The 22,878-nt window shown below is 42.7% G+C and overlaps 3 protein-coding genes across 3 annotated transcripts; 1 reads left to right on the top strand and 2 right to left on the bottom strand.

Moving 5' to 3' along the window:
- Positions 1-2,953: 2,953 nt before the first annotated feature.
- Positions 2,954-7,733, bottom strand: LOC118778760 (chromobox protein homolog 5-like). Its single transcript, XM_036530453.1, has 6 exons — positions 7,681-7,733; positions 6,428-6,529; positions 4,925-5,095; positions 3,581-3,749; positions 3,306-3,406; positions 2,954-3,095 (listed from the first exon to the last, which is right to left on the bottom strand). The coding sequence occupies exons 3-6, from the start codon at positions 5,041-5,043 to the stop codon at positions 2,954-2,956; spliced, it is 531 nt and encodes a 176-aa protein (XP_036386346.1). The 5' UTR covers positions 5,044-5,095; positions 6,428-6,529; positions 7,681-7,733.
- Positions 7,734-11,520: 3,787 nt separating this feature from the next.
- On the top strand, positions 11,521-16,872 carry LOC118778759 (heterogeneous nuclear ribonucleoprotein A1-like). The gene is made up of 11 exons (XM_036530452.1): positions 11,521-11,597; positions 12,360-12,476; positions 13,013-13,159; positions 13,246-13,456; positions 13,699-13,791; positions 13,978-14,028; positions 14,139-14,207; positions 14,397-14,534; positions 14,649-14,771; positions 14,911-14,986; positions 15,448-16,872. Exons 1-10 carry the CDS (start codon positions 11,586-11,588, stop codon positions 14,973-14,975), a joined length of 1,026 nt encoding a protein of 341 aa, XP_036386345.1. The 5' UTR covers positions 11,521-11,585; the 3' UTR covers positions 14,976-14,986; positions 15,448-16,872.
- An 814-nt stretch (positions 16,873-17,686) lies between these two features.
- On the bottom strand, positions 17,687-22,478 carry LOC118778758 (transcription factor NF-E2 45 kDa subunit-like). The gene is made up of 2 exons (XM_036530451.1): positions 20,843-22,478; positions 17,687-20,203 (listed from the first exon to the last, which is right to left on the bottom strand). The coding sequence occupies exons 1-2, from the start codon at positions 20,939-20,941 to the stop codon at positions 18,962-18,964; spliced, it is 1,341 nt and encodes a 446-aa protein (XP_036386344.1). The 5' UTR covers positions 20,942-22,478; the 3' UTR covers positions 17,687-18,961.
- Between the last annotated feature and the right edge of the window lie 400 nt (positions 22,479-22,878).

The following is a 22,878-nucleotide window of genomic DNA, read 5'->3' as shown; positions in this document are numbered from 1 at the left end:
TGAAGCGATCGATTTCTACTTGGGAAATCAGTGGCAGTTTTAGCGAGTAATTTTTACCAATGATGATGTATATTGGGCACATAATTCACACAGGGTAATGTGTTGCCAAGCAATATCACCCACATATCAAATGTTGGCAGCTCATTTTGTGGACAGAGAGATTAGACCAGCTGAGTAACTGAGGACTCATACATCACAAATGTATTATCGTACACTGTGTGAATGGCCCAGGATAAACATATCTGATAACGGATAATTGGTTGGAACCAGTTTACGATGCTCTCCAGTCTCTATGGGTAGTCTTGGAGTACTGCTTTGCAAATGCAATCACCATCAGAGGCACTCATTCATTCTGTCTCGATGCTGTATTACAAAGATTTGTTTTCTTTCATGATTTGGAACTTGGCACCCTCTGCTGGTTACATTAAAGCTGCATGCATTCCAAGAAAGAATACTTCCTGCAATTTAAAAAAGTGCCATCCATCATAAATGTAACCAAATTTGCAAATTAAATGACACAGGTCTTCTCTGTGGAAGTCACGCTTTGCAAAATTCTGAGTAGATCCACTATCTTTATACCATCTCGATGGCTAGTTATTTAGTGTTCCATCACAACAGCTGATCCTCAGATTGTAAAGATCAGTAAACATGCATGGAATTGTACACAACATGACCTAAAATTGTACCAAATGCCTTTAACAACACAGTGAGGTTATTCACTAACATTTCATCTACATGTGCCCAGTTTTGCAGAGTAGAGATTAGTGTGGTTGCCTGAAGGGCAAGCACACTACTGTTCTTGTGTTCCTTATTTGAGTCTGAGCCCAACTATAATGCAAACATCTGATTAAGGATGGCAGCCAATTCAAACAGAATAAAGGACAAGTTCCTTCTCTTACATAAATGAAGTTTACTACAGTTAGGTAGGAATATACAAAGTGCCAAGCGATTTATACATGAAAACTTCCAAAGACATGGCAACATACAATAAATGGACACTTTAAAGCATCTTAAAGATAAAAAATAAAATTTAAAAAGAAGTAAAAACTATACTGAAGATGACAGTTGGGACTAGGCATCTTTGAAAAAGTCAAAACGGGGGAACATGTGTCAACATTCAAATTGGAAAGTCAATATTTTCCTAATCTATATCTTTTTCAATCAGTATCAAATGAACTAAAACTAAAACACTGTTGCACTGGACATGGAAAGGGTATAGTATTATCATTTAGAAGAACACACAGCATGGATATTGCTATGGTGAAAACATTCATAACATACACACATATAGCAGTTTACTCCATGTTTGGTTCATGCACATATCCAAGTGTGATATTATCTCCCTTTAGTTAAAAGCATTTAGGTGTGAAAAACAGGTGGTGGTTGTCTATATGCTGAAACAGCAGACTGACAGTGTTAAATATGATTCAGTAAGTCCCAGTGGACACAATAAAAGTGGACACTCCACGGTTTACTGTCATTCAGAGAACAGCAAAGCTGAAACTCTGGATCCAGCCTGCCTGATTTCCATCTGGACCCCATTCCCCAGGCTATGTTATTCTCTCACTTAAGGTCAAAGCTTTAAGCTTAAAGCAGCATACTCTTCACTTGGGTTACTTTTCTGTCACATGTAAGCAATGATTCATTGTCCTATGGCATGCTTAATTGCTTTGGTATAAAAGTACACATTGTGGAATGCCTGCCCAAAGGAAAAACAAACATTATAGCACATGAAACAAAGAAAAAGCAATAAAAAAATCTAGTGTTTCCCCTGCCACCTCACCTCAGGGTAGGGCAGTGAGGATTCTCCTAGACAGTCACAGTGACTTTATTTACATGCATATGGTACCCTAGTTATGGCCATATTCCCAATAAGTTGTTTACATGTACCACAGAATACAGCCACCAATTATATGCCTGTATATATGGCAATGAGAGTATCTGATTTAAGCTCTGTAAAAGGCAGACATGATCTTCCCACTGATTCTCATATTTGGAAAAACAGCTCAGAAGATACTTGACTCTGCATTACCCTGTGTTGTTTTCTTAGCACTTTAGCAAAACTGCAGAAAAGTAGGTTTTTTGTTAGCCATGACACCTAGCTAGCTAGTGAACCATGTTTGAGAAAGGCATATCCTGCATATTCAGACTGCTCACATCCAGAACACTGGCTTATTCAGGTTAAGGTTATCAGAAGAAGGTGTTTATATGACTTCATAGTCATTGTTGGAATATTTGAATTTTCAGGTTAAAGTTGGCATGTGAACTTGTATGTTAATGTATTTGCTTAAATGTTTGCTTGCACTGAGATGGTGTGAACATCGGTACTCTTACCTTCAGCCCTTTCTGAGTGTGTGGTATACTGAATAAGCAACTGTGCTTATAACCCAGAGGTTGCAGGTTCAGCCCCTGGGGGTAGCTGCCATTTTACTCTTCCCAGAACCAGAACTGCTTCCTTATATGGATGCTGGAAATGGTGAACTACACAGGCTGCCCTGGATGCAGGCATGTTCTGAGTGAATGAATACTATTTTCTTCCAAAGCATGACTACTCTATCCTCTGAAGTGGCATATGGTCTCAACGACAGTTTTCTTCTTTACAGATTAAAAGAAAGAAGGATAAAAAGAGAGAACAAGGGAATGTTTTCGCTTCATAATTCAGTCATCCATCAAGTCCAATCTTCTGAAGCACACCCTAGAAGTTCCCCTTTCTCTGCTGCATTTGGTTATAAAAATGACCCTGGATGTGTTTCACTGGGATCTGTCTGAACATGGAGGAGTGGAGGGATGAGGACTCTCAGTCATTTATTCATTTTGTTTCTCTAAAAACAAAAGGTCTTTTCCATTTCAGGCAGTAGGAGGTGAAATGGGGTGTTTCAGTCTCTGTGTGGCCCCATCCCAGGGACATTTTCATTGGCTGCATCTGACGCCGCCCTCCGTCCAGAACACCCCCTCACATGCCTACACTGTCCTTCTCCTTTATGTCCACATCCTCGTGCCAGGTGAGCCTTTCCTCATAAAACGCAATGACGATCTGCGGGCACTTCTTGTTGGCATCCTTTGCCAGCACAAGATCGGCCTCGTCTGAGTCCTTCCTGTTGGGGTGGGGTGGGGGCAGGAAAACGTCAAAAGGTCAAATACTGCATCACCCACCTAGGATATGGACAAGTGAAACCTGTGAACTCAAAATAGATGCAGCTTTCTGTTAAACAAAATTACATCCTCTTAGTGTAACATTTCAAAACGTGTGAAGTGTTTTTTAAACAGGGAGAGGAAAGGTCACTAATGAAAATAATGTCATTCACCACTTCATGAGGAACATGAGGTCTCCACAGGAGTCCGTGGCTCCAATAATCCTCTCTGGCTCCATCCCCCTCTCAAAACCACAAGCAATCAGGGCATCGTCCTAAACATCAAAGAAGACAGCCCAAAGCTCCGTTACTAAATCTGAACATGTCTACGATATCTGGAAAACTAGTCTTTTTTGTTGTATTTGGCAAGCAAAATTGAGCAAATAAATAAGACAGAAGGATAAGGTTGCTGTCATTTCAAACAAGCCTCTGTATTTTCTTTCTCCCACCTCTTTCTTCTTCTTCAGTTTCCTTCTCCCCACCTCTTCCTCAGTTGAGGTCTTCCTCTTGGTGCTGCTGCTGTCCTGGGACCTTCCGCCTTTCTTGAAGTTCTTCATGAACTCCGCAATGAGCTCTGGGCAGTCCAGGTTCTTCTCCGGCTCCCACGTGTTGTGTTTCCTGCACAGAGAAGCAGTGAAATGCTGCAAGATCAGGGCCTGACACCCAAAGGCTGCCAGTGGGTCACTGCTGCTGTACCCTTCAGCAAGCCAAATTCTGTCAGTTAAAATGGGGCTGCAAAAATGAACAACATGTAAAAATTGTGAGCCATGTGAGTTGCTCTGGTAAGAGCCTCTCTTAACAAAAAATGTAACAAGACAGCTGAAAGTGTCAGGGCTCCGCCCCCTTAAGACACGGTGTTTTTGTTTTTCCCCATATCTGTGCTTTTGTTTCCCTTGTGTTCCAGCCCCGCCCCGCTCCCTGCCTGGTCTACGCCCACCTGATCCCCTCATTACCTGTACCTGCCTGCCTGCTCACCTGCATCCTATTGCCTCGTTACCTCAGTCCTATATCTTCCCTGCGTGTCTCTGTCTAGTTGCTAGTTCGTTTCAGTGATTTTTCCTGTCTCAGCCCCGCATTAGTTCCCGTGAGTTGTTTGCTGTCGCCGTTTCCTGCCTGATTCCTGACTTCGTTTCTGCCTGCCGATTTGGATCCGTTTGACGCCATTCGCCTGCCTGGTTCCCGACTCTGCCCGCCCCGACTTCCGATTCTGGATCTGCCCCCGGACTGCTTCCCCGTGTTTTCGAACCCTGCCTGTCCCTGTACCACGAACTGCCTGCCGATTCAGATTAAACGCTTGGTTCCGTTTACCCTGTGGTCCGCGTTTGTGTCCCGATCTCCGATCCTGACAGAAAGACCTGAACTGCCATCATATTTATCGAGGAAGTAAAAGTTTTGAAATTATTTTTTTAAATTACCGTATTTGACCTTGTTTACAATGGGCTTCCATGCATTAATGATAACTAATTTAAGTGACAGATATCAAATATCATGTGCGGTCTAAGACTTCTATTAAGTTATTTCCTTGTAAGCTTGCCAGTAACTAAACTAAATGTTTTGAGATTCTCATTAAAGTTGGAATAACTGTCTATGCCTTGCTTGTAGACCAGAGAATTTTATGTCTTTGATGTAACCCACAATGTGTTTTATCAGGTTTTTTTGCATTGCAGTTAATGATTACATGGTCCTTTAAGACTAGATCATAAATTACCAGCCCCCATAACATCTTGTGAGCAGCTGGATTCTAACGGCTTTCCCTACACAATACTGAAACAGCAAAGGAAAGTATGGCTTACTCAGAGAAACCTTTCCACTTGAGGAAGTACTCCACTCGGCCCTTTACCACTCTCCGGTCCAGCACTTTCTCCACCACGTACTCCTCCTCACCCTGGCACTGCTGGGTCTTCTTCCCCATAGCTCGCAGCTCTGATTGAGACCCAAGGGTGTGGGGTAAATTGTCACTCACACTAAACAAAGAAGGTGAAATGAAGAAAAACCTGCATGAGGGCCAGGAGGGGCTGTTTGTTTTGTTCCAAATCTACAGTCACATTCATACTGGGTTAGTTTTTCTTAAGTCTTCTAGGATATTTGACCTCTTAACCCCAGTGACCTAGGTAAACTATCTGCGTGCATGTTCCTTTGGCTACCAAACAGGCACCTTCCACACCTTACTTCATTTTACATTACATTTACATTTATTCATTTGGCAGATGCTTTGATCCAAAGTGACTTACAAGTGAGGCAGAGTACAACACAAGCAAAAAAACACTTCAAGAGCCAATTCAAACAATTTACAGGCTTTCAGATTTTGCATAGCAATATCATTAAAGTCCATTATTCTCTGTGTTACTGCTTTATGATATCAACTGCATTCAGATGCATTGGACACACGGACACACACACCCACACACACCCACACCCACACACATACCTGTGACCCTGTGGCTATTAAGGTGCACTGTACATCCCCTAAATTTTTCTGAAGCCCTGTGAGCAGGGCTTCTCTACATGATCTTCAGTCAGGCTTCCACAGGGGGACCAAGCCCTGTCTAACTGTTGTATCTGTAAACACTCATGCAAGCTACTTCCATCTGAGATCCAATTTAGTTTTGATGTCCATTTCAGCAGTGCACTGCTTTTGTGATACAGAGAAGGGGTACAACCAGCTCCCCCAATGCATTCTTGGACATAGGAAATAACTAACTGAGATGGACTACCCTGAATTTCAAATAAAATTTCATGAAAAAAAAAACAGTATAGCCATCTGTACGTGCTTTGAAGGCTCATATGGAGAAAAAACTGACTTACAGGGAGCTCAAAAATCAAGCACCAATTCATTGCTTATGCATTACAGAGTAAGAATGCCTCATGCTGATGAATGAAAACACTGGACATACATAAATTTTTCTACACTGTGAATTGTGTTGCTTGCTTTATAGTCACTAAACTGTAAGGTTAGAAAAAACAAATTCAATTTCAGGCCTCTTGAGGTTATCCCTCAATCAATATTTATCTATCTGAAGAAAATGTGCTACACTTCACATGGCTAGATGGGATGATCTTACATACTGTAACGACAAGGTTCTATGCTGAAGTTGTCACACCTGCGGGGAGTGTGTCAACAATGATGACACAGAAGGCGTGAACATTGATTCTAATTTCACCTACATGTACCCTCTTTGCACTTTTAGAAAAGTTGCAGAAATGATGCAGAGCCATTTTGAGATGGGAATTGGTGTAACTGATCTCTGTACTGCTGCCCTCTGTAGTTGGTAATCTGGGGACCACCATGTACTTACAGTCACAGATGTGGATGAGGTAGCCTTGAAGTTTTTGGTCACTGGTAGGAAGATCCTGACATCACATGTTGCTTACTTTCTCCTCTGAAGCAAATCTATCCCCTGAAACAAATAAAGCATAATGCATTACAAAGTAAGTTGCAAAGGGTGAGCATGCACCTTTACCAACAAAGACGCTATCATGAAAGGTTTATTGAGTACATTTTGTTTGTTAACCTGAACGCCCTGCCAATGCGTTCCAACTCCCAAAACCTGCATTTCACCCTACCCCCTCCGCTGAACACAGAGCACTAAAGAATGCTTGCAGGTTAAGAGGAAACAGGAAAAAAATCCTTCGAGTCCCACTTATACACGCAATTCATAGAACGTTCTCGACCACTTGCTGGTTGTGCCTGAACCGCCATGTCTTAACAGAAGCAGCCAGATGTTCATTTAGCTTGCACATGACGACAATGCTGGAATACTAGCAACCTAACTGCTGAATACAGGCTGGCATTTTAATTATTAACTGCATATTGTTTTCGGTGCAATTAGCAATGTACTACTGCGATAAAGGTACACCTAACTAAAGTTCAGGAAGGAGCACAAATGTTTGCATCCTATCCGTCTTGAGACAAAAACAACAAGAAACACGGGATTAAACAAAGTGATGTGGAATACTATCTATTGAGCTGACTAAATGGTTGTAGTGACTCTGGTTCATACCGAAACGTTTCAGTGAAACCACACTGCTAAATAGCTGCATAACGATAATGTTGAGTAACTGGGATTTAGCTCGCAACACAGATGCACATAACTTTACTTTGTGTTTATGTTTTGTTGCTGTTGTTTTTGCATTTTAAATATCACAGGTGAGAGCCGACGCCAATTAACTACATGAACACAACAAACACACATGCCTGCAATACAATTATTCTGCCATAGGAAATCCCTCCTTCTGTCTCACCAGCGATTGGTGAGTACAGAACTCTTTTCGCGGCATCCAGTACACTGTGACCATCTGATTGGTCTTCAGATCTGCTCGTCAATCCCCACGCTGCGCTGCGATGCCCACCCACCCCAAAAAAATCCAAGTGGCCACACTCTTCGCAATCTATTCAAAAACCTGCTCATAAATACTATTCTGCAAATGCAAGGTAGTAACATACCAGCAATGTAAAAGGAATGCATTAAACCTCAAATAATGCATATTCGGACATTTGCCTCACGCCATCTCCTGGTATTATAGCTGGCTGTAAATTAATTCCACTCACCTAGCGTGAACCGTTCCTTCGCTCTCGCCCCTCAGTCTAGTGCTCTACCTAAGGTTTCTTCCACTCCTGACTGTAGGGAGGCACCCGCCAAAATACACAATGGTGGACCACGCTTGCGCACGAAGAGTTCCTTGCTTATGCTGGGTCATAGAACTAGTTAAACGATGTAGTAATAAAAAATTATTATTTTAATTATAAAATAATGTCTCAGAATGTTGTCTAATAAATCATTTTAAAGAAAACAAAAAGCTATACAGTAAGATAGCATTGGAGAGGAGGCTTCAAAAATCTGCTTTGAAGTAAAGAACATATATTGCCGCAAAAACATTTGTGAAGCCTACGTTGTGAGACTGAAGGTCTTAAATACGCTATTATCTCTTATTTTGATTAGTTAAAATCATAATCTTAAAGTTATGTACTTGACTACATTGGCTAATTTTATAGACACCATTCAGTTGTGTAGTGATAACTACAAACCTACAGCAAAACTGATATAATGGTTGATTTTCTCAAGAGAACTGAGAGATCATGAAATTGTTTAATTAACATTTGATTTATGCATATTATGCAATTGCTTCAAAAATGATCAGGAGACAACTTTTTAGTCATCTTGACCAGAAGTGTAATTTCTCTTCAACTTTGTTTTCTATAAAAAAAAAAAAAAACATTTTCCATTTCCTAAAACCATGCATAAATAATAAGTGGTACATAACAGAGAAACTGTAAATGTTTGATCTTTTTTTTCTATCAGCAAATTTTCTGCAGTATAAATTAAGGTATTCGGAGCATGCATCATCATTAAGGTCAGAACTCTCCACAGATTGCAGGCAAGTGGTGATTAATAAATAATGTTAATTATTAAGAAATTTAATGTCACTGGTAGGGTTCCAGGCAAGGGACACAAATGTCTCTTGCCACCACAAACTATTAGACAAGGGACTTCCCCCAAAGTCAATAGCTGAAGCTCTACTAATTTTACTGATATCTTCAGTATATGGCGCTCTAGCTTGACCAAAATTGACACTCCACTGTGACAAAGATGCAAAGTGTTAACTGAGCACAATAATCTTCATCTCAATGAGCATCCATAGTTCAAAGTCAAAAAGAAAACTAATGCTAGGTGTTGGGCGGTAGCGTCGCTACAAGTAGCTGCGTTACTAGTTTAACTACATTTCTCAGTAGCGTGGTGGTAACGTTGCTGTTTTCTGAATCAAATAGCTTTTCAGTAGCGAAGCTCTGTTATTGATGAAGTAGTGCGGTAGGGTCCACACAAGCTACATTTCCCTACCATTTCTGAAGCTCAAGCACAGCGGATCTTTCTGCTGCGGTCTGAAACAAAACAAGGACCGTTACGTGATACCACCGCCATACACTGACGTAGCCACAGAAGTTCAGAAGCACTTCCGTATGACATCACGTACCATGGGATGATGCCTACGACAGGGGAGTAAGGGAATACAGACATGTATGGTAAGGATGGTAAGATTCACCGATCCGCATCGGTGCACCGGCATAAAAATTCACGATTGCCCCGATTAAAAAAGTGTGCACCGGATGCATCGTTTCTAACATCTTTGCATCGGTAAAATCCGATTTATTTATATATAATTATTAGTAGAGGCCCTGTGTCTTTATTATTTAAAAATGTGACCAATAATTTTATAATTAGATTAATTCCTCCTCTCTAAACTGTTTCTCAAGCGCGCTCTGTCATCTCCACTGCTATTAGTGGCCAATTCTCGTCAAGTCTATCGGTCAAGTCTCGCGCGAGTTGGAGGCGTATCCGGGCGAGTCACAGATTATCATGGAAGAGAAAGAGTCACACGTTCCACCGAATTACTACAAATCAAATGTTTGGCGACACTTTGGATTTTTCAAGAGATACGGACAATTTGACAAGACACATGCAATTTGCATAATATGCCCTGCCGCTATAAAGTACACAGGCAGCACGACTAACTTAAGTCAAAAAGAAACAGCATAAATGAGATGCTTACTGAGTTGCAGCACTAGAAAGACATATACGTGAAGTAAAAATGTCACTTTTTAAGTTAATTTATGATTTGCTGTCTGTTTAAGAAGAAACAAAGAAATCAAACTATCTGTACCGTATTGAATTGCATAGCATCATATTCTTGCATCGCACTTGCATCGCATTGTGCTGAATCAAATCGTGTCGAATCGCGCTGCATCGCAATAGGGGTGAATCGTATCGTATGGCATTAGTAGTTGCTTCATATGTATCTTTAATGTATGTCGTACATTTACATTTATTCATTTGGCAGACGCTTTTATCCAAAGCGACTTACATTGGTTACAGTTCTTTACAATGTTATCAATTTATACAGCTGCATATTTACTGAGGCAATTGTGGGTTAAGTACCTTACCCAAGGGTACAGCAGCAGTGTCCTAGCGGGGATCGAGCCGGTTACGAGTCCTGCTCCTTAACCACTATGCTACACTGCATGTGTTTCACTGAACTCATTATTATGTGGAGCACATGTTTTTTTTTTTTTTTTTTTTGCCAAATTGGTTTTAAATTGAGAGTAAAGATCACCAGTTATTGTTTAATAAACAATTGAACTGATTTTTTTTACGAACATTTCTGTTTGACTGACAGTTATATTGATCACTAAGATAGCATTGACTCAATTAAAAAAAATAAATATAAAAAAGTAGCTTCTGATGTAGTAAACTATTTTTGCTACATTTCTCTGGGAGTAGTTTCAGTGTAGTGAAGCTACTTTAATTTAATGCAGAGTAACTTGGCTCTCTACACTTTCCAAGTAACTTGCCCAACACTGCTAGGTTCATACTGTCAGTCCAAATCCGATTTTTTGCATATACGACCAGAATCCGATCTTCCTGATTGACTGTTCGCATTTGATCCGATCCGATCCGATTCCACATTGGTTTCAATAGTAATGACTAAATCAGATCACATGTGATTTTTGGCTGTTCAGACTTGCTACATATGATCGGATTCCAATTGGATATGCACATAATTCGGATTTGGACGGACAGTGTGAACATAGCCAAAATGATCTGAAGTACCCAGAACAATTCTACATTGGAGAATGGTCAAAAAGACCATTTCAAAAATACAAGAATCACGGGGAGCATCTTGTCAATTTAATCTGTGCCAGGAGTATTTATAGAATGCAAACTATAGAACTGTGGATAATTATCACTCAAATGTCTTCTGGAATAGTATTTATTACTAGAGAATAACACGATTATTTTAGACAAGACGTTGCTTTGTTGTGACCATGGTTAAGAGTGTGTGGGCGCAACCAAAAATCTTTGCCAATTTTCCAGTGCAGCCACTGTTCTGCAAACTGTGCGACAACTTACTGCCTTTCTACCTAAGTTTAATGCCCCTCGAGCGTTTTGGTGCAAAATGGTTACTTTGTGGTCGCTGCTCCTCTGTGGAGTAGTCTCGCTGTAAAGTGATCTTGAAATCCTATAAGGCACTAAAAATTGCAACTCATGATTATAATCGTTGGAATATAGTCTAATCACAATTAACGTGTCATTAAACAAAGAATAGTCCTAACCTAAGATAAATATTGACATTGGTATGAGTTTTTTAACCAATGGCGTAATCTATTCTGACTGTGGTATTCATTTACACTCAATTTTCTTCTAAAATCTATTCCATACGGCGTTCAGAAAGAGGCCAAGGCGCACGGGAACACAAACATGGTTTCGAAAAGCCAGCAGTTTTAACAGACAACACTTCGTCCAATAAATTTGTAATATAACTGCCTAGCGGGAACTGGTAACCAATAGATAAGCGGAATGGGCGGGCCGGTTCTCCACAGTGTAGGTTAGTGTTTCTAGAGAATTCATTCCAGGCGCGCGACCTTGGATTCTTCTGACGTCGAACTAGAAAACAGTCAGCATGTCTAAGGAGGTAAGCACAGTGTTAGGTGTGTTGGACATATTTTACGTAAATACTATTAATACAGTAATAACTGAGATGTAGCACTTTGAGATGATGCATTTATCGGTTTCTCAGCTATAAGTAAGCTGCCTGCTCGACCTTATCAGACTAGGTACAATGTTTGTATGGCATTACTGACATAAAGATGGGATGTTTATGTACTGTTAATTTGATTATACATAGACATATCGCTTGAAATATCCACATAAACCTACACAGACTTTTGCTAGCTTAATGGTTAGCACAGCGTGATCGGTTGTCTAGGGCCGCCATTTCGCAACCTTATCCACAGGCCACATCTTTGAAAAAAATGTGCAATCAGTATGTATTTCGTTAAATTCTCGAACATGCATGTTAAATGAAACCGTTTCGGGTTTCTCCACTCTTGTTTTGTTAGGCCTAGGCAATATTTGCAATATCTGCACGTTGCAGTTTCCTTTGTCTCCCTAAACATCGTTTAAATATGGCGTCCTTTTGAGGGCTTGCGAGCTAGGTGGCTACGGTTCTCCGCCCCCGGCTATATCCGATCAATTCCCACGTCCCGCGTCGATTTGGCGTCCGTATTTGAAAAGCTTCTCTTTGATCTTATTCAGTACGCACAAAATGAAACGACTGCCTGTTAGCATTTATTAATGAATTATTAATCTCTTAATCCCGTGCTTAATTGCTGGATCCATGAGTTTATACGACTTGAACTGAGGCAACGTTAACTGAAATGGGTCTTTTATCCAGGCACCCCGTGAACCAGAGCAGCTCCGCAAGCTGTTCATCGGAGGCCTGAGCTTCGAGACCACGGATGAGAGTTTGCGAGCGCACTTCGAGCAGTGGGGCACCCTTACGGACTGTGTGGTGAGTTGTTTGGGGGGCGGGGGGGCACAAATGCTTCGGCTTGTAAGATTTTGGTCCAGATCCCTAAACCAGCTCACTCAGTGCAGCATAAGATAACACAGATCCTCTCAATTATGGTATGCAAATACCTGTATTCATTTGTCTAGATGGCTTTATTTTAACCACAGTTCTGATCACAGACTTCAGTTGTCACTTTGGCCACAGCTAGCCATTGTGGCAATTGATACTTCTAAAGAAACCGGTGATAGGTGATTGAGAACTGTTCTTGCTAGGGAAGATAATCTAATTGCCAGACCTCCTGTATTTCACCACTTGTACGCCAATTATTGTCGATCGTGATCAAAGTTCTGTATCAGTATAAAGAATGCTTTCACTGAGTGCTTGGGGTTCAGTTTGACCCAGAATGCAGTTTCACATATTTCTGACAACTGCCGTTCCTGTAAATAAAGAAGTTATTCCACGAAGATAGGAATTGCGCCTTGCTTTTCCTTACAGGCTCTTGCTTAGCGTTCGCTTGCATATCCACATTCTTGCAGGTGATGAGGGATCCCAACACGAAGAGGTCGAGGGGGTTCGGGTTTGTCACATATTCTTCAGTGAGTGAGGTGGATGCCGCCATGGAGGCTCGCCCTCACAAGGTGGACGGCCGGGTGGTTGAGCCGAAGAGGGCCGTTTCCAGAGAGGTGAACAACCACCACCATTTTACATGGCACCATATTTGATATCTCTTAAACCCTGGGTTTATAAGTAATAATAATTTACCTCGTAGGACTCCTGCAGGCCAGGTGCTCACATGACTGTGAAAAAGATCTTTGTCGGCGGCATCAAGGAAGACACAGAAGAGCACCATCTGCGAGATTACTTCGATCAATTTGGCAAGATAGAAGTCATTGAGATCATGACCGACAGAGCCAGTGGCAAGAAGAGGGGCTTTGCCTTTGTAACATTTGATGACCATGATTCTGTGGACAGGATTGTCAGTAAGTTGGTGTAGAAGATGAAGGCTTTATGATGCAAACGGAGCGTACCGTCAGCCTATCAGTACTTAAATATATCTAGTATATATTATAATATTGGTGATTACATGATTGTTGGATATGCTTCAAAGCTGTCAGCGAAAGCAGAACTGGACTTTTATGTGAAACGCACCCCCCCCCCCCCCCCCCCCGGACCTGTTTGTTTTCATGCTTTACCAATATCTGACCCCTGTTTTTCCCTGAAGTCCAGAAGTACCACACAGTGAATGGCCATAACTGTGAAGTGAGGAAAGCGCTCTCCAAGCAGGAGATGACCAGTGCAGGAATGAACATGAGGGGTAAGGAAGCTACTAAAAACAAGCACATTATCAGGACACCTGTAGGTGTGTTGAAGTGACTATTTGTCCAATGATGTCAGCTTCTATACGCTTCTGTGTTGTCCAAAAGAGGCATAGTCTTATGTCCATGGAAGGTTTGAATTGCTATTTTCATTAAGAGTTTATACTAGAGTATGCTATTTTTAGGGCGTGGTGCTGGTGGAGCTGGGAACTTTGGCAGAGGTGGTGGATACGGGGGTAAGTATGATCCGGCACAGTTTGCCTCATTGTCTCATTCGCTGTCCTTGTAAGAGCGTGGTTTCCAGTAGCAGATTGGAGTGAGACATTAAAATAATCATTCCTGTCAGGTGGATTTGGAGGAGGAAGAGGAGGTGGTGGCTATGGTGGTGGAGATGGTTACAACGGCTTTGGAGATGGTGAGCACTTTGACCCCTCTCTGGGCACTTCAGCTTTGACATTTTTGACACAAACAGTGAATTGTGAATGATAAGCATGTTCAGTGTCAGCTGTGTCCTGTTGGTTCAGTAACCTTCTGGCTGGTCAGAAAGAGATGGGTGATTTCGGTAGTTCATCAGCGTTCCAGACTCAGTCTCTGCATCGCTCAGGTGGCTACGGCGGAGGTCCTGGTTACGGTGGTAACCGTGGATACGGAGGAGGGCAGGGATATGGCAACCAGGGTGGCGGATACGGGGGCAATGGAGGATATGATAATTACAATGGAGGTGGTGGCAACTTTGGTGGAGGTGAGTTTTAGCTCATGATGTGAATGCTCCAAAATGTAGTTTGGCAAATTTTGCCAAATGTTGTGAGGCTGAAGTGAGGAATCTCAAGGCTGAAAACTTCTATTGTCTTTGCAGGAAACTTTGGTGGAGGTAACTATAATGACTTTGGCAACTACAACAGCCAGTCCTCCTCCAGCTATGGCCCCATGAAAGGGGGCAGCTTCGGAGGTGGACGAAACAGCAGTGGTCCATATGGCGGTAAGATGTACTGCATGCTTTCTGGAACCTTTCTAGCAAAAGTGGAAGCAGGTTTTGTTTGCTGGACCAGATAATGGAGTGCTAAGCTAGCAATAAGTATGTACACAACATTGATGATAGCGCTGGGGGGTTTTTGCAGGCGGCTATGGTGGAGGCTCTAGCAGTGGAGGTTACGGCAGTGGTTCGGGGGGTCGCAGATTCTAGGCAGAAAAGAGGTAAGCAGCACAGCGTCTTGCGCCATGGCTCGCTAGTCTTGTCGCCATTTCCGCCATGTTAGTCTGCTTAGCACCGAACGAGGCTTGGTTACAACCTTGTAGACAATTGGATTTTTCCGAGACTAGTGGCAAGGGCTATCGATACAAAGAGTCAGTAATTTTGTACCCTACTTGAATTAGATCTCTTTTTTTACTTGAGTTAAGTTATGAATTTTGGGGGATCCAGCAGCAAACCTTCACTTTCGTTCTAAACCTGCTCTGAATTGTCCACTCAAAGGGAGAAAAAAGCTCTTAAAATCGGACCAAGCACCAACATACCAGCTGTGGAACGCACTGTCCCAAATCTAGCGCTGCAACGTGGCGGCAGATTTGAAGGCTTGCTGCTGCCTTTTGATCCCCTGTTATAGCTCTTTATGAAGACACTGCATGCTTTAACAATGTTGTTCCGTATTGTTCAACAGGACTCAGTACTTAGGAGAGGAGAGCCAGAGAAGTGACAGGGAAACGGCAGGTTTACTCCATAGATCTGCTCAGCCAAGCACAGTTGTGGCAGGTTTCAGCTGCTACATGAAGAGACATGTACAATAAACTAGAGAAGACAAAAAAATCATGTGGGTGTGCGGGGCTTCAAACCAAGTGTCTGACAAATAATGTCCTGCAGGATTTTGTAGTTGCTTTTTGTTTGTGTGAAAAGTGTAAGGCATTCCCAGGTTTTATGTCTTTTTTTTTTTTCCCCCTTTGCGCCCGTATGGTGTTTTTTTTAATGTAATTGCAAGGAATCAAGTTGAAATAAACCATCTTTCAGTTCTTTTTTTACATTGTGCATTTTAATTCATTGTACTGAGGTGTAAGTTGCTTGAATTGATTATGGCCGATAACGGAAGTTGTAATTCCATGAGAATTTGACGATGTAGGTGGTCTCATGTTGGACTGTGTTGAACAGATAGTATAGCCATAGAGAACATGTGTTCATGGCAAAAATAGCAGTAGATGAAATGCACTATGGAGACTGGAGTCCAGCTCTGTAGCGTACGTTATTGCTAAATATTCAGTCCCCATGTCACACTAGACAAGCCCGCGTCTTTCTTCAAAAACCTGGTTCATCCACTGGACGCAGATATAGGGGAGTTGCGTCCAGGTTTATGGCTGCTTTTCGGTCGCCATGGCTGTTGGAGGCTAGCTTACTCAGAGCATGAGGCTAGCCGCGGAAGCCAGCTGAGGGAGAGGAGTAGCAAGATCTTCGCAAGGAGCCAGAGAAGCAGGGGACAGTCTGAGTACAGAAGGTTGCTCTAATAAAACTAGCAAGCAGCAGCTACCAAAGCGGTATTTTAATACCATGCTGGTAGGTAAGAACAGATTTTTAACTTTGTACCTGTAATGTTTCTTTAACAGTAGATTAACTGGTCAAAGCAGGGCAGGGTTTGTTTCAGGCAGCAGGTTTGCTTGGAGTTTTGGTCGCACAGCTTGAAGTAACGTCTCATGGAAGTGTTGGTAACCTACCCCAAGTATAATGTAACGGGGACTGTGGGGGTTTGCTAGAATTAGGCTATTAGAATTAAGCCAAAGGTCAATCTGCCTGGTTGATACAAACTCTGACTGCTAGAGTCAATGTAGAATTTAAATACGTGATGCCAGTACATCTAATGGTCTGTGGAACGTGGTTGAAACGACTCAACTGATGCTTGAAGTAAATATACTCCACTACAAGTGTGATAATGCATGTGAAAACCGTTGAAGGACATGATCTGAGGTCTGTCGGAATCAGTATGTAATATGTATTGTTAAAACTTACACAGCTCTAGGATGAACCTGTAGTAGACAGGCCATATGCCATTTGCTTGTGAATGTTTGCCTGTCCTCACTGATCACTCAGAATGGTTTGTTTCTCTTTGTAGGATTCTGGGCTGAACTACCCACAGTGTGAGCTGACACGGTCTGCAGTGCTGTGGATGAGGCGAAGGTGCGGCACATTATATCATTACATTACATTATTGTCTGGCAGATGATTTTGTCCAGTGACTTATATAGTACATCTAAGCGGCATTGCAAGTTGAGCATAAACGGGACACCCCTAGCCACAGATGAACAATTTCCAAGCGTAGTGTTCAGGTCATAAATGTGTCCCTAGATTGACATGTAAGTGCAAAGCAATATTTACAACATAAAGTGTATTTCACCCCAAGCTCAGTTGAGAAATAAATCCCTGTAAAGGAGCATTTGTGCTGCCATGTGATTTTGGACAAATGAGCAGTGTGCAATTGTGCCCATCTGTTACCTGTGCATTTAAAATGTAGCCCAGACTCATGTCCTGCATTTCAGTCACTATGTGCACAGGTTACAGGTTGACACCACTCAGGTCAGTTCACGTAGCAGCAGAAGGACAGGATTTCCCCAGTGAAACTAGACTTGATGTTTTCTTACTGCTCTTGTGTTACTTTGGTCACTGGAGCCTGAATGGCTGGGCTTTGTTAGCACAGCATGGTATATCTGGCAATGAGGTGGTTGTGGCAGTCAGGATTGTCCACTGGAGTCCTTAAGGTACTGCCCTGGGCATCTGAAAACTGCTGGGTTCCAGTTTGGTGTGGAGGGATATGAGCATCTGTAATGCCAACACAAAAGAGCCCTGGCAAAGTGAAAGAGCTCTTCAATACTAACCAATAAAAGACCTGTAACTTCAACCTCTACTTGTCTTCCAGGCTCATCTGAGACATTGGAGGACTTCACAATGAAGCTACTGGATAGGTGTATTTTTGTATTTTTGCAATAAAATGTATTTTTTTAAGAAATGAGTGCATGTATCACATTTGCACATGAACACACATGGGGCCTGCAAGCACAGTCCCAAGTAAACTGTCTGAATGGAGAAATGCCAGAAAGGAAAGCTTTAATCTTCACTGTACCTTTGAACACATTAAGGTTACCTGAGTGGTTGCATATTTTCTCAGTGCAATTATACTTGATGCTTAAGAAGCAGGTGCCATCATTTGTTTGCTGTATAACAGATGGAGATTTGAAGAATGAAATGATACATGAAGGTTTGTGCTTCTGGTAGTTCAAGATTGAAGACTTGGATCATGTCCTTTCTCTTCTGTCATGTATGGTGGAGGTACACAACTGAAGGTTGTGAAAGGTTTTGGTTTTGGGTGATAGGTTGTTGTTAATCTGTACAAAATGCGGAGATAAGTTGATATGATCCATCTTATCTGGTCTGGTGAGTGCATGTTGCAGGGGAGGAGGAAATTAACACATCAAAGACATCAGTCTGGAAGTGCTTGACTCAGTATTAAAGCTGGTAAATTAAACAGTGTAAAACCATGTTGGCTTGAACTCTGAGCCAGGAAGTGGAAAACCTTCGGAAGCTGTGCTTGCTGTTGCTCACAAATAATCAGATTTCAACCTGCTGTATCAATTACTTCTTTTTGCTATTCAATAATGCAACTTTAAATATTGGCAGTTATGGGTGAAAATAAACTATTTACATGTTCCAAGAAACCTTGTTTCCCCATTGTAATTATGCGAGTTATCAATAAGTCAGGCAATTTTTGGAGGGAATTCTTAAAAAGGCATATACTTCAGGCAAGCACGTCCTGAAAACGGATTTTCTTAAAATCTAGTTATGCTTGATTTCATTCCAAATGGTGGCAATGATTGGAGCATGTTACAGATGTCTTTTTTTCAATTGCTTTTAGTAAAAGCACTGCCATGACTACAGTGAAGGGTGTCTCAAATTGACAAGTCAAATGAAAATTTTAATAACTTTATCCTAAGTTCAAATATTAATTGAAAACTAGGTAATTTAAAGAAATCCAGGCTTTGTAATGGAGATGTTGTAAAGTAGTACCCTATAGTGGAGCTTCTGGCACTTTTCAGGGATCTCTGGTTTGACTGGCAGAAAAGTGGTGGAAAGTGTTCATTCAGATATTTGTGTTCTCTGTTGTAAATGGTTGGCTTTTGCCACCTGAAATGTCATTCCCTTTAGTCACCAACACCACATGGCCCTAGGTGGACACTTCCATCGCCTGTGTGTTGGAAGGAGAAATGGTCCATGGAGTAGGGGCACCTGTCGTGGTCCTGCAGCCAGGAGGACACCTTGGTGCAGAGCTCTGAAAGCCTGCACCTGGCTAGTGCCAGACTGCTCTGGAAGTCAACGTGCTCCCGTGCCAGCTGCTCGTGCCGCACTCGCAGCCGGCCTAGCTCATCCTCCAGGAGGACGATGCTCTCCAGCTTGCGCTTGCGGCAGTTCTGAGCGGCCACCTTGTTCTTGCCACGCCGGCGGATATCTCGGACCAGCGCCAGCTGGGGTTCATTGAGTGCGTGCCGGGCCAGGAGTTCATTAAAGTCGTCCACCGGCAGGTTGATGATCTGCTCAAGCGGGAAGGGGATGTGCAGCGCCAGCGCCTGCCTCTCGTCCCGGCCCATTGGTTCTGCCCCTGTTTGAGGGGTGGGTGCTGCCCTCGGTTTAATGAAAGCCTCCGTGTGGGGCGCACTCTGGGGTAGGATGGTACTATCCAGGTGGAATCCATTTTTGGCTGGGGGGAAGATCTGGTGCAGTTGCAGCCCTTGCTGTATCTGTGGGGGGCTATGTGGGTTCAGAAAGTAAGAATGGGGTTGTACTGGGTAGGGATACAGATTTCCTGGTTGCTGGTAGTACTGGTTAACCCTCATGCTGCTTTGCTCTACCATGGTGTCCATCTTCAGTGGCTCATCATCACTGTAGCCCTGACTAGCCTCTCGCCCCAGACAGGCAGGTTCAAATGTCACTGCGTTACTCAGCAGGGTAGAGCTTGAACCAGTGGACAGGCTCAAGCCAGACCCCAGGTCATCAGTAGCTTTTTTATGTGTACTTGACCTCAGGCATTGTCCCAGCATTGGACATTTCTGACATTGAGAGTTGCCCTTACCATCTGTTTTAGGGTCCCCCAAACTTATGTGTTCAAGTGGGCCCAGCAATGGTGGCTGGACTGGTGGGTTGTTGAGCAAACTGGAGCCCATCCCTGTACCCAAATGCTCACACAGGTCCTCCACGTCTGTGCCTGTGCGCTGACAAGCCTGTATCCCTCCTACCGTTACCTCAGTATATGGCTGATCAAAAACAACCTCTGGATTTGCACCACAGCCAAAAGGGTGCAGCTCTGTGGGTGGTGGGGTTATTCCAAATGCATCATGGGCGTGGCACACAGTGGAATCAAAAGGGCTCTCACCAGGCATTTCAAAATCCTACAGGGAATACAAATACAAGAGACACTTGACATGTTTAATATGTTCTCTGTTGTTTTTTCTTGTGTTGGGTCACCTTCTGGCCATAACTGAAGTGCAACAAAGTTCATTCATTCACAGAGGCAGCATGGGTGGCTATGTGTCTCTGTGCATACACATATATGGTGTTGTATGTATCCTATACAAAAATGTGTAAGGTGTAAAAAGTCACACCTGACTACAATAGAGAGTTAGCAGTGTGGAGTTGTGGTAAGTAGTTAGTAGGAGTCAGGAGCACTGGACTCTGGACCTGAGGGTTATGGGAAGCAGTGGTAGGTAGTGGCTTCACACCTGAGGTATATGAATGATCCACATACCGATGAGCTGACGGACAGCATCAGTAAGCAAGGAGAAAATCGGAAATTCGTGAGGTACATCACATCATTTGCTGTAATGCCAAATGGACTAGTTGTTTTTTTTTATCTGTAGGCTGGTTATTTTTGCAATATACTTTCTTCTTGCCTTTATGAACAGCAGTATTTTTAAATTGTAGCTACTCTTGTATTAAACCTTCATAAAAGTGCTGGATGAATGAGTTAATTCATTAATATGAAGGTTCATTGCACATTTACTAGAACCAGAGGACTCTTAGATTCTGACCTGGAGCTCTGTGATGGCCATCAACTCTTGCCATGTAAAGTCCATTTCTACATCCCGTGGGGTTTGATGTGGCAGGGCTCCAGAGGCAGGTGCAGGCATTGACGCCCCCCCATGGAGTCTGTCAGGGTTAGCCAATCCCTGGGCAAAGAGAAGGAGGCAGTGCACTGGAGGCCAGCTTTGTCCATCAATAACTGTGACAGCTAGGCTGCTGTCACTTCCTACACAGTCTTGAGTGTCAAGCAATCAAACAGCTAAAGATTCAGTCATTTTTTGTTTACTTCTCCAGCACAGAGAACAACAAGCTTAGAGAAATGCTCAAAAATTTCATTATTGCCATTTACATCACTTGTGTTTTGCAGACACTTTAATCGAGGGCTACTCATAATTTTAGTTTTCTATTTATGCAACTGGATGTTTGCAGAGGTAATTTTGGCTAAGCACTTGCCCACGGGCTCAACAGCAGTGGCCCACCCAGGAATCTGGCAAGTCTCGGGCTGTCAGACACACTGCCAATAAATTTTGTTAACCATGTTCAGGAGACAGGTTGTGCTGTCATGCTGCATTGTGTCATGGGCCTCAGGCTTCGTTGTGTACTTACCTCACAGTTCCCCCACAGAGAGAGTGCAAAGTTTGCTGCTGCGCACATTCAGGGCTTGGCCATGTGGCAGGGGACCACCCTGCAGGGGAGACACTGGGTGAGAGCGACTGTCCCCGCTACGCTGTACATGACCTCTTGAAAACGCGCCCCCGCTCTTACCATTCCACGGCAGACTGCGTACACTAGATAGGACATGCTCTACTTGCACTGTGGTTCACGTGATTTTGGGGTTAGGGTCAGTCTGTGATGCTGCTTAATACATTTGTACTGTGGCATAGGTAGAAATCAAATTGCCAACCAAAAAAAATATAGCACCAGAGCTGGTCAATGATGGACAGGGGCAGAAGTCACATGGCCACAGCAAGGATTGTGTGGAGTGAAAGACTACCTGGCTACACCATTACGGCCATTTTCTAAATGTGATTGATAGATAGGATTTTTGAAGCTATGTCTTACTATTGTATACTGGACAGCAGCTGGTTTCAGTGTTGCGTTTTATCATTTGACTCTGCGCATTGAATCTGGGGTGATCAGAAATAGTTTCAAGACATAATGTTCTGCAAGATGAGACTGTTTCTATCAACAGCACCGTAGAGCCCCTGTGGCGTCGGCTAGTAAGATAATCTGCCACCAGACAGCAAGGCCCCCAGCCAATGAGGGGAAGGAGCCTTACTGTGAGGTCAAGTAGGAGAGCTATTCATTTCCTTCCGCTCAGTCTCAGATAAGTGCGCATTTTCTGGCATTATGGTAGCAAGAAAACGCAAAACAAGACATTCAATAGCCACAGACACCTCCCCTCCACCCATACTTCCCACTCTCTTAATTCACAACAGCCAGTTACACTTACCACAGTAAAACAGTGGTAACATTTTTTCAGCAATATTCTTAATATTGCTCTATGTCTGCTACCAGTTTCTTAAATTGTGTTTATGTGGAGAACAAATGTCCTCTATGGAGACAGTGAAAAAGCATGAAATATGTTGTGATGTAGTATGGGAAAACAGTTGGAAGCCTTATTGTAGCTCACCTCACAAAGCCAGTGACCTCAATGCAATCAAAGTCATGTGACAAAATGCTTTTGCTTTAGAGGGCAGCAGTGTAGCATAGTGGTTAAGGAGCAGGACTCATAACCAAAGGGGTGCTGGTTCAATCCCTGCTAAGACACTGCTGCTGTACCCTTGTAGTTGTATCAGTAAATATCCAGCTCTATAAATGGATAACATTGTAAAGAACTGTAACCTTTGTAAGTCTCTCTGGGTAAGAGTGTCTGTTAAATAATGTAATGAGAGAGATTTGAGGACTCCTACATAATTATTTATATACTGATGTCCACAACTTAAATGTCCTGCCTGCATGTGCCCTGAACCTTTAAACCTCAAAAACATCTGCATCACTCAAACATTTTTTGGTGTTTTAATAGTTTCTTTTGTAGCAGGGA

The sequence above is a fragment of the Megalops cyprinoides genome, chromosome 6 (assembly GCF_013368585.1).
Source record: "Megalops cyprinoides isolate fMegCyp1 chromosome 6, fMegCyp1.pri, whole genome shotgun sequence".
In the NCBI taxonomy this organism is placed as follows: Eukaryota; Metazoa; Chordata; class Actinopteri; order Elopiformes; family Megalopidae; genus Megalops; species Megalops cyprinoides.
This window is presented reverse-complemented; position numbering and strand designations above follow the sequence as displayed.